The sequence below is a fragment of the Aquarana catesbeiana genome, linkage group LG02 (assembly GCF_042186555.1).
Source record: "Aquarana catesbeiana isolate 2022-GZ linkage group LG02, ASM4218655v1, whole genome shotgun sequence".
Taxonomy (NCBI): Eukaryota; Metazoa; Chordata; class Amphibia; order Anura; family Ranidae; genus Aquarana; species Aquarana catesbeiana.
Genome location: NC_133325.1, coordinates 338,934,392 through 338,945,644, shown reverse-complemented (window position 1 = coordinate 338,945,644; position 11,253 = coordinate 338,934,392). Strand labels below are relative to the sequence as shown.

At 46.6% G+C, this 11,253-nt stretch overlaps 1 protein-coding gene across 1 annotated transcript; it reads left to right on the top strand.

The window, feature by feature from the left end:
• The first annotated feature begins 4,975 nt into the window (after nt 1–4,975).
• LOC141127952 (integrase/recombinase xerD homolog) lies at nt 4,976–10,459 on the top strand. The gene is made up of 2 exons (XM_073614860.1): nt 4,976–5,105; nt 7,660–10,459. Exons 1-2 carry the CDS (start codon nt 5,009–5,011, stop codon nt 8,637–8,639), a joined length of 1,077 nt encoding a protein of 358 aa, XP_073470961.1. The 5' UTR covers nt 4,976–5,008; the 3' UTR covers nt 8,640–10,459.
• The last annotated feature ends 794 nt before the right edge of the window (nt 10,460–11,253 follow it).

Here is an 11,253-nt window from a genome sequence, read left to right as displayed (position 1 = left end):
AGAAAAAGCAGTCATGCATACCTTTTTCCTCGCCCCCACAGGCTTGCTCTCCCTGATGCATGATCAGTCCCCCGGAGCTGCTTCTCTTTGCCACTACATCAGTTGCAGGCACTGTGACATCATCACTTACGACGCAGGACCAGCACTCCTGCATTGTAAGGACACCAAGGGTTCGATCAAACCCAGAGTATCACAGGTCAGAGATGAGCAACAGCTGCCAGGGAGCCAGGGATGAGGTAATGCTGGCCATACGCTATGCGAAAAATCGCCCAAAATTCGGTCATTTAGACCATTCATTTTTCGGCCAGTTAATGGGCACAAAATCGATAATCGTTTGGACGTTTTTGAGCCAAAAAAACGAAGGACAAGTTTGGAAATTTTCTGCCAAACGAACGATAAATTGAAAGGTTAATGTGTTTCCCGTCCGAACTGTCTGAACTAGGTATATGTAAAAAAACTAACAAAAAATGTACTTATTTATGTCCACTGAACAATTTATCAGTCATTACATGATGGCACCATCGTTTGCGCTCACGGCCCAACGTTCGTTTTTCAAAAATGGGTTTGGCCGATTTTTCATATAGTGTATGGACAGCATAAGTATAACTGCTGTTCTGTCTCCCCTGAAACTTTATTAACCACTTGCCGACCGCCTAACGTATATATACGTCGGCAGAATGGCACGGGCAGGCAGAATCACGTACCTGTACGTGATCTGCCTCCCGCGGGCGGGGGGTCCGATCGGACCCCCCCCCGGTGCCAGCGGCGGTCGGCATTTGACTGGAAGCGTCGGGAGGCGAGGGGGAGACCATCCGATCGTGGCCCCCCCCTGTCCCCCCTGCTCTCGCGCTAAGGCGAACGCAAGCGTCGGTCTGGCGTCAAATGTAAACAGCAATTGCACCATGCATGTGAGGTATCACCGCGAAGGTCAGATCGAGGGCAGTAATTTTAGCAGTAGACCTCCTCTGTAAATCTAAAGTGGTAACCTGTAAAGGCTTTTAAAGGCTTTTAAAAATGTATTTAGTTTGTCGCCACTGCACGTTTGTGCGCAATTTTAAAGCATGTCATGTTTGGTATCCATGTACTCGGCCTAAGATCATCTTTTTTATTTCATCAAACATTTGGGCAATATAGTGTGTTTTAGTGCATTAAAATTTAAAAAAGTGTGTTTTTTCCCCAAAAAATGCGTTTGAAAAATCGCTGCGCAAATACTGTGTGAAAAAAAAAAATGAAACACCCACCATTTTAATCTGTAGGGCATTTGCTTTAAAAAAATATATAATTTTTGGGGGTTCAAAGTAATTTTCTTGCAAAAAAAATTTATTTTTTTATGTAATCAAAAAGTGTCAGAAAGGGCTTTGTCTTCAAGTGGTTAGAAGAGTGGGTGATGTGTGACATAAGCTTCTAGATGTTGTGCATAAAATGCCAGGACAGTTCAAAACCCCCCCAAATGACCCCATTTTGGAAAGTAGACACCCCAAGCTATTTGCTGAGAGGCATGTCGAGTCCATGGAATATTTTATATTGTGACACAAGTTGCGGGAAAGAGACAATTTTTTATTTTTTTAATTTTTTTTTGAGCAAAGTTGTCACTAAATGATATATTGCTCAAACATGCCATGGGAATATGTGAAATTACACCCCAAAATACATTCTGTTGCTTCTCCTGAGTATGGGGATACCACATGTGTGAGACTTTTTGGGAGCCTAGCCGCGTACGGGACCCCGAAAACCAAGCACCGCCTTCAGGCTTTCTAAGGCCGTAAATTTTTGATTTCACTCTTCACTGCCTATCACAGTCTCGGAGGCCATGGAATGCCCAGGTGGCAAAAAACCCCCCCAAATGACCCCATTTTGGAAAGTAGACACCCCAAGCTATTTGATGAGAGGTATAGTGAGTATTTTGCAGACCTCACTTTTTGTCACAAAGTTTTGAAAATTGAAAAAAGAAAAAAATTTTTTTTTTCTCGTCTTTCTTTATTTTCAAAAACAAATGAGAGCTGCAAAATACTCACCATGCCTCTCAGCAAATAGCTTGGGGTGTATACTTTCCAAAATGGGGTCATTTGGGGGGGGTTTGTGCCACCTGGGCATTCCATGGCCTCCGAAACTGTGATAGGTAGTGAGGAGTAAAATCAAAAATGTACGCCCTTAGAAATCCTGAAGGCACTGATTGGTTTTCGGGGCCCCGTACGCGACTAGGCTCCCAAAAAGTCCCACACATGTGGTATCCCCGTACTCAGGAGAAGCAGCTAAATGTATTTTGGGGTGCAATTCCACATATGCCCATGGCCTGTGTGAGCAATATATCATTTAGTGACAACTTTGTGCAAAAAAAAAAAAAAAAAAAAAAAAAATTTGTCACTTTCCCGCAACTTGTGTCAAAATATAAAACATTCCATGGACTCAACATGCCTCAAAGCAAATAGCTTGGGGTGTCTACTTTCCAAAATGGGGTCATTTGGGGGGGTTTTATGCCATCTGGGCATTTTATGGCCTTCAAAACTGTGATAGGTAGTGAGGAGTAAAATCAAAAATGTACGCCCTTAGAAATCCTGAAGGCAGTGATTGGTTTTCGGGGGCCCCGTACGCGGCTAGGCTCCCAAAAAGTCCCACACATGTGGTATCCCCATACTCAGGAGAAGCAGCTAAATGTATTTTGGGGTGCAATTCCACATATGCCCATGGCCTGTGTGAGCAATATATCATTTAGTGACAACTTTTTGTAATTTTTTTTTTTTTTTTGTCATTATTCAATCACTTAGGACAAAAAAAATGAATATTCAATGGGCTCAACATGCCTCTCAGCAAATTCCTTGGGGTGTCTACTTTCCAAAATGGGGTCATTTGTGGGGGTTTTGTACTGCCCTGCCATTTTAGCACCTCAAGAAACGACATAGGCAGTCATAAATTAAAGGCTGTGTAAATTCCAGAAAATGTACCCTAGTTTGTAGGCGCTATAACTTTTGCGCAAACCAATAAATATACACTTATTGACATTTTTTCTACCAAAGACATGTGGCCGAATACATTTTGGCCTAAATGTATGACTAAAATTGAGTTTATTGGATTTTTTTTAGAACAAAAAGTAGAAAATATCATTTTTTTTCAAAATTTTCGGTCTTTTTCCGTGTATAGCGCAAAAAATAAAAACGGCAGAGGTGATCAAATACCATCAAAAGAAAGCTCTATTTGTGGGAAGAAAAGGACGCAAATTTCGTTTGGGTACAGCATTGCATGACCGCGCAATTAGCAGTTAAAGCGACGCAGTGCCGAATTGTAAAAAGTGCTCTGGTCAGGAAGGGGGTAAAACCTTCCGGGGCTGAAGTGGTTAAACACATCATTACTTGTTAAACCTATCAAAGCTATTTAAATGTTTTTTTTTTCTGAGAATTGAATATTTAGCCATTATGTGCAATGTGGTGATATTTTGTTCTCCCCACATGATTAAACACTGACGTTTATTTTTGATTCAGCAGAGAGATTTCAATGCTGTTTAGCTTCATACAAACACACGTTACGGATTAAACAGGCCTGAGGATTTTAGCCATTTATGGAGAGCTAGATATTCAGAGGAATGCACTCTTTCATTACTTCACCAAAAAAAAAAAAACACAGCGCATGATATGCAATCTAATCTGCTTGTTGCTCATTTGATTCGTAATCTGATATGTGACATACAGTCAATTTATGATGTAATTAAATGGCAGTTTGCCACACAGCTTGCCAGGAGTTTAGTTGTTCACTGGAGTTTAGATGTTCACATGGCAGTGACAACAAAATATGGTATTGATTATCACTGTTATCCTATTGTTAGATGCATAACAATGGGAACAAAACTGACAACCCGCCTTGTAGATTATGATGTATTTGTGTCTCGATCAATCAGTCTACTCATTTGAATGATAAATTGGGCTGAGAAGCACTCTTTGGTTTAAAATAGCTTGAACTGATCTACAATGCTGCAGTTTATACAGATTATTCCATGAAGGTTCAAAGTGGATTCAATCCAGATCTTTTTCTAGGTACAGTAAAGATAGGTTTGAGGCCCACAGGGATTTTACTATTGTCCATGTGTGCTGCCACAGCAACTTGTTTTATTTTGACTGCTTATAGAAAAGCCTGGAGCAACAGCATGCAATGCTGTAGGCAAAGGGCGAACATGACAGTGGGAACAGGGTAAGGGTTAATGTTTGAGGATTATGGTGGAGCCGAGGGGGAGGGAGAATTAGGGGAGGGGACATTTAAAAGGGCTTCCCGCTCTGGGAGGGATAGCAGAAGATCGTGGAAAGTTCAGGGAGCAGGTCAGTGCCACACCATGTCTGACTTAGAAGGGCTCATGTCCCAGTTAAGGGAAGAAGCGGCGGTGCGGGGGGCGGAATGGCTGCAGGAGACCATCTCAGCAGCGATCCGGGCTCCCAGCGCGCCAGCTAGTGAGGGAGAGAGAGGCAGTCACAGAGCGCGCCGCTCCCGACCGCCTGAGCGGTTCTCACCGGACCGCGTTACTAATTCACAGCGGCACCCGGGTAACATGGTGCCAAATGTACAGGGGGGCCCACCAGCGAAACGATCGGCGGGAAGAGAGCGGGTCAGCGGGCGGGCGGCCCCGACAGGACAGGAGAGGATCCCAGCAGGAGGACGGACAGGAGATAGGCCCAATAGTGGCAGACGCGCGGGGAGCGCAAGCCCCGCCCCCAGGAAGACGGCGGTGAGCTCCGCCATCGCTGCCAATGCAACGCCTGCAGTTGTCCCTGGGCCTTCCAGCACTTCGGCAGGGGACAGGCAGGATAGAGGGAGGAACAGGACTGGATTACTACCAACCAGAGCGGAGGCCGGCAGGACTGCGGTAGCCCACACCGGTCCTGGGAAGGCTGTCCGGAAGTCAACGGGCGGATTCGCTGCGCGGAGGAAGGAAAGGATGGCGGGTAGTGCGGCAGCCGCAGTCAACGTCCCGGGCGGGCCAGTATCTGATGCGGAAGAAGACGCGGGTCGGAGCGAGGGAGAAGAGATGTCCGGATCGGAAGAGGAGACGGCCCAGCTGCACAGGAGGATGGGGCCAGGAGAAAGCAGACGGTCGGCTGATGGGGCGACACCTATGCAGCCCGGTGAGTTAACACATGATACTGCAAATGCTAGTTTAAATAATGCAACAGTGTCAGGAGCTGGGGTTGGAAGTTCGGTGGAAAGTAGGGTAGGAACTGACAAGGGGGGAGGTGCTCCGGGATTTTTGGGTTTTTTGACAGGAATTAAGGAGCTTGTGCAGAGGCTGGAGGCAGCAGAGAAGCCGGCGGGGGGGCCAATAGCTGCATGGGTACCGCAGACGGAAAAGGAATTAGATAACGCAGGGCGGGGGGCCATACCTACAGTTGCAGCCGATGTCGCGGTGCCGGCGCAGGAGGCCGTGGCGAGCGTAGCAGCGCAGGGGAAGGACAAGGCGGCGCAGTCAGGGGAGGCTGCGGCGAGAAAAGATATTGTTAGGTTGGCGGACGCAGCCCGCTGCGAGGTGTACGTCTGCTACGAAGGACCGTTGGGGGCTCACCTGAAACAGGAGGTTCGGGAAAAATTATGGAAGGGTGAGTATGTTGAAATATTTTCATTACTGCCCTTGGAAAAATTCAACCTCGATAGAGTCAAGCCGGATGATTCCAAAAAGGAAGACGAGGAAAAGAGGAGGTATAGGCTGATACCTCGGACATTTACGAATTGGTTGCAAGCGTTTGCAATCATGGCTAGTGTGATAGGGGAAAAACAGCCGGAACATTGTTCGGCGCTTTTCTGCTATCAGGACGCAATCGGGGAAGCGTATAGAGTATATGGGGGTACGGCATGGTTGAGGTACGACGAACAGTTCAGGCAGCGGAGAGCAGTGCGCCCGGAACTACGTTGGGACCACAAGGACATCAGTCTGTGGATGCGTTTGATGACGACGGCGAGGGCACCGAATCCGTTTTTTCAGGGGGGAGCCGGTGGACCGTCAACCCAGGGACATGCGGCTGGAAACAAAAAAGGGGTCTGTTGGCAGTACAATTCCGGGGTTTGCAGGTTCGGAGGATCATGTAAGTTTAAACACGAATGCTCCGGCTGCGGGGGAACACATCCGTCATCCAGGTGTTTTAAGCAAGGAAAAGGTCGTCAGGGAGAAGCTGGGAACAAAAGGGAGGACTCCGGTGATGGTGGAAAGGATGCGACCGTTTCTCGGTAAGTACCCTGACAGGCAAGCTGCACGGCTATTAGAAGAAGGTTTTACGGTAGGATTTAGGATTCCATGCAATCTAGCAGCTGTCCCCCCAGTACCCAAAAATTTAAAGTCAGCCTTGCAACATCCGGAAGTGGTTTTGGAAAAACTACAGAAGGAGGTTGCATTGGGTAGAATGAGCGGACCTTTTCCAGTGGCGCCAGTGGCGGATTTGGTGGTATCACCTCTAGGGGTGGTGCCCAAAAAAGAGCCCAATAAGTTTAGGCTCATTCACCACTTATCCTTCCCAAAAGGGGGATCCGTGAATGATGCCATTGACCAAGAAGCGTGCTCAGTGACGTATACGTCGTTTGACGCTGCGGTGAGGTGGGTGCGCCACTACGGAAAAGGGGCGTTGATGGCAAAGGCAGACGTGGAATCAGCTTTTCGACTCCTGCCAGTGCACCCCGAGAGCTTTCGGTTACTGGGGTGTCATTGGAATGGGGGATTTTACGTTGATCAATGCCTACCGATGGGTTGTTCGGTATCGTGTGCGCTGTTCGAACAATTCAGCTCCTTTGTAGAGTGGGTAGTAAGGGATGTATCCGGAGTGAATTCGCTAATTCACTACTTGGATGATTTTTTTATGCATTGGCCCGGCGGATTCTAGAGTCTGTGCAGTGCTACTAGCGTCACTACAGCACATAGCAGAAAAATTTGGCATTCCATTAGCAGCCGATAAGACGGAGGGACCCTGCTCGGTCATCACGTTTTTAGGTATTGTATTAGATTCGGATGCGATGGAATGCAGATTGCCTGAGGAGAAATTGGAAGATTTGCGGAAGGAAGTGGCAGGTTTGATAGGTCTGAAAAAGGTACAACTGAGACGGTTACAATCGGTTTTGGGCAAGCTGAATTTTGCTTGTCGCATATTACCGATGGGGAGAGTGTTTAGTCGCCGGCTGGCGGCCAGCACGAGTGGGATCAAATCCCCAACTCATTTTGTTCGTTTAGTTAAAACACATAGGGAAGATCTCAGGGTCTGGAATACCTTTCTGGAATCCTTTAACGGTAGGGCAATGTGGATGTCGGGTCCAGTCAGCAATTTTGACTTGGAACTATTCACTGATGCCGCTGGATCAACAGGTTTTGGGGCGTTCTTTCAAGGGCGATGGAGCGCAGGTCCATGGCCTCAATCGTGGGTACAAGAGGGTTTCACGAAGAACCTGGTATTGCTGGAACTGTTTCCAGTGGTACTGGCAGTTGAGTTATGGGGCGCATCGTTCAGGGATCTGAAAGTGCGTTTTCATGGGGACAACATGGGGGTGGTGCAAGTGATAAACAGGGTCACGGCGTCATCTCCGCCGGTGATTAGGATGCTGCAACACTTAGTGTTAAGATGCTTACAACTGAATGTCTTCATTCATGCTGTTCACTTACCGGGGGTGGAAAACGTAATTGCTGATGCGTTGTCTCGCTTCCAGTGGGACAGGTTCAGAGAGTTGGCGCCGGAAGCGGAGCAACAGGGGGTGCCTTGTCCAGACTGGCTGTGGGAGATTGCACTGGAGTCGTCGAGGGATGGATTAAGCGGTCGGTAAGTGGGGCTACTTGGGCAGCATACAATAGGGTTTGGCAGGAATGGATGTCCTTTGGGCGAGCGTTGAGGGAGGAACTTGTAGGGCAAGGAGTGCGTTCGCTATTACTGTATTATCTGGCAAGAAAATTTAACGAGGGTGCGTCGGTATCTGTGATCAGTATACAGCTAGCTGGTTTAGCTTTCCTTTTTAAGCTACAAGGGCAGCCCGACTTCACCAAGGACTTTTGGGTGAGACAGGCGTTGAAAGGTTATCGGAGGGCGGCGGTTCAGCGCGATTCAAGGAGACCAGTAACTTTCGAGATACTGGGGGGTATTGTGGAACAATTGAGGGGGGTCTGTTCGTCTGATTACGAAGTTAGCTTGTTTAAGGTAGCTTTTGTATTAGCATTTTTTGGGGCATTCAGGATAGGGGAGTTGGTTAGCCCTTCAAAAACAGTGCAAGGAGGAGTTGGTTGTAAAGAGGTTACACTTGAGGAGGACGGGGTATCGATATTCCTACGGAAGTCGAAGACAGATCAGGAGGGGAGAGGCAGGATGGTGCGAGTTTATTCCATCCTGGGATCCCCTCAGTGCCCAGTGGGTGCAGTACGGGAATTTTTGAAAGTGAGGCCGGACTGTCAGGGCCCTTTATTGATACATGCAAATGGAGATATGTTATCGCGTTTTCAGTTTATTGCTGTTTTTAGAAAATGTTTGCTTGGGCTGGGACTTGAGGAGCGGGAATTTTCATCACATTCATTCCGGATAGGTGCCGCAACAGAGGCGGCCAGATTGGGTATGGATGTGGAAACAATAAAACGGATTGGGCGGTGGGAGTCTAACAGATTTCAATCTTATGTGCGACCTCAACTAGCGGTAAGATTGTAAGGAGTTAGGTTGTTTTTGTGGTTTTATGGCCGGTGGGACAGTAGTTAACTGGTCAATGTTGAGCATGGTTTGTTTTCTTTTAATTTCAGGTGCAGCTCCAAGAGTGGTCTGGATTATGGGCCATTCTTATGTGTGTTGGGGGGCTCGGAGGGGAGACGCCCGACCTGAGGGTAGGCAGTTAGGTTTTGATAGACGGGAAGTGTACTTAAAATGGTTTGGTATACCGGGGATGTTGTGGGGCAGGTTGGTTCAGGAGGTACAACGTTATGCAAACAGGGAGGGCCCTCCGGATGTGCTGGTAATACATGTGGGCGGCAATGATCTTGGTATTCGCTCAATGATAGACATTACGCGAGACATTAAATTTGACGTCTGGCGCTTAGGGAAGGAATTTCCAAAAATGATCATTGTCTGGTCGGACATGGTTGCACGCATGTGTTGGAGAATGGCCAGGTCAGTGGAGGGGGTGAATAGAGCTAGGAAGAAGATTAATAGGGAAGTGAGTAAATTTGTGGTTAGTTGTGGAGGGTTGGCAATCAGGCATATGGAACTGGAATTCGAGACATGGAGGTACTTAAGACGAGATGGGGTACATCTTAATGAGGTGGGGACGGATTTGTGGGCTTTGGGCATACAAGACGGTATACAGCGAGCTATTCGGGTGTGGAGGAGCACCCAAGAGTAAGGTATTACTATTGGGATGCTTTGGCGGGCGTTGGTCTGGGCAAGGGAAGGAAGATGGCTAAAAAGTAAGAGTGGGGATCCAACGTTGATATGGGTCCGGAGGTTTTTTGGTTCCCGGTTAGCCGGGAAGTGATATGGGGCACTGCAGTCACGGCAGTCTCTGAGCCAGCTTGTCGGCTTGAGGCCTATTGGAGATTTTTGGTTTAGGGCTGCAGTGCTATAGTTGTTATGGCCATCAGATGGATTTGCTAAAGCTATTGCTCAGACCAACGTTCTTTTTGATCCAGGTTGCATAACAGATGTTTGTTTTTCTTGATGACGGAAGTTTTATATTTTTGATAATATAATTTTATGTTAAGTTAATAAAGTAGGCTGCTACGGCCTTTGTTTTATACTCCAGAAGCTGGTGTGGTCTCATTATTGGGAATAGGAGTATAATGGTTGGGTAATGTTTAATAGACATCTGTTATCCAATAGTCAAGAAAAGCCTGGAGCAACAGCATGCAATGCTGTAGGCAAAGGGCGAACATGACAGTGGGAACAGGGTAAGGGTTAATGTTTGAGGATTATGGTGGAGCCGAGGGGGAGGGAGAATTAGGGGAGGGGACATTTAAAAGGGCTTCCCGCTCTGGGAGGGATAGCAGAAGATCGTGGAAAGTTCCCGCCCACCCTCCCTAGTAATAAGATATGTTATTGTCGTTGGGTTTGTGGTTTTTCTTTTGTCAACAGGTGAAAGAAGAGAGATTGTCGTGGCAGTGGCGGGCGTTGGTCTGGGCAAGGGAAGGAAGATGGCTAAAAAGTAAGAGTGGGGATCCAACGTTGATATGGGTCCGGAGGTTTTTTGGTTCCCGGTTAGCCGGGAAGTGATATGGGGCACTGCAGTCACGGCAGTCTCTGAGCCAGCTTGTCGGCTTGAGGCCTATTGGAGATTTTTGGTTTAGGGCTGCAGTGCTATAGTTGTTATGGCCATCAGATGGATTTGCTAAAGCTATTGCTCAGACCAACGTTCTTTTTGATCCAGGTTGCATAACAGATGTTTGTTTTTCTTGATGACGGAAGTTTTATATTTTTGATAATATAATTTTATGTTAAGTTAATAAAGTAGGCTGCTACGGCCTTTGTTTTATACTCCAGAAGCTGGTGTGGTCTCATTATTGGGAATAGGAGTATAATGGTTGGGTAATGTTTAATAGACATCTGTTATCCAATAGTCATGTGTTTGGTATGTTCCCCTGTTTCCCCCTCTGTTTGTGTGTTAGCTAGACCAGCTTTAATTGGAGCAGGTTCATTTTTGTTTTCAGTCTCAGTGCGTTAAAGCGGACCATACAATCAATGTGCAAAGTTCACTTATTTAGTGAGGGCCCCTTCTCATTTCAAAAATCTGCAAAAAAAAAAAAAAAAACATGGGGGGAAATAAAGTTTGTTACTATACATACTTTTTCCCCTGTCCAGCTCAAAACACCTAGGTGAGGGTACCATAGCCATCCGTTAGGCAAGATCCAGGAGAATGCTGAGTAACCCAAATCTTGAGGGAGGATGCTACTGCACTATGCTATAGTATTATCTTGCAGTATTTGGAGCACTTGGCATTCCCTGGGGCCTCCTCAGATTGATGGTGATGTTACCCCCTCCACAGCAGTAAAGAAGGGATTATATTAAATAACATTTTTCCACCACTGGTGTTTCTGGTCCTTTTTTTGCAATAGTTTAGGATGGGGCGGAAGGCACCTAATTAAATAAGTGGATCTTGCATTGATTGTAAAGGAAGATGTGTTGTAAAGAGGACATATTTTCCTGAACATTGAACATACCTGTATTCATTAATTCATACATATAAGGAACTGAAAGGATTCCCCTTCCAACATTTGTTGAGTGCAATCAAATTCATGACAGAGAAGAGAACATGACAGGATGCACATCATGTACATGA

Bases quoted from the DNA above. Each gene is read 5' to 3' on its own strand.
- LOC141127952 (XM_073614860.1), top strand. From the start codon at position 5,009: ATGTCCGGATCGGAAGAGGAGACGGCCCAGCTGCACAGGAGGATGGGG. The intron at 5,106-7,659 runs GTGAGTTAACAC...TCTCGCTTCCAG, and splicing joins GGCGACACCTATGCAGCCCG to TGGGACAGGTTCAGAGAGTT.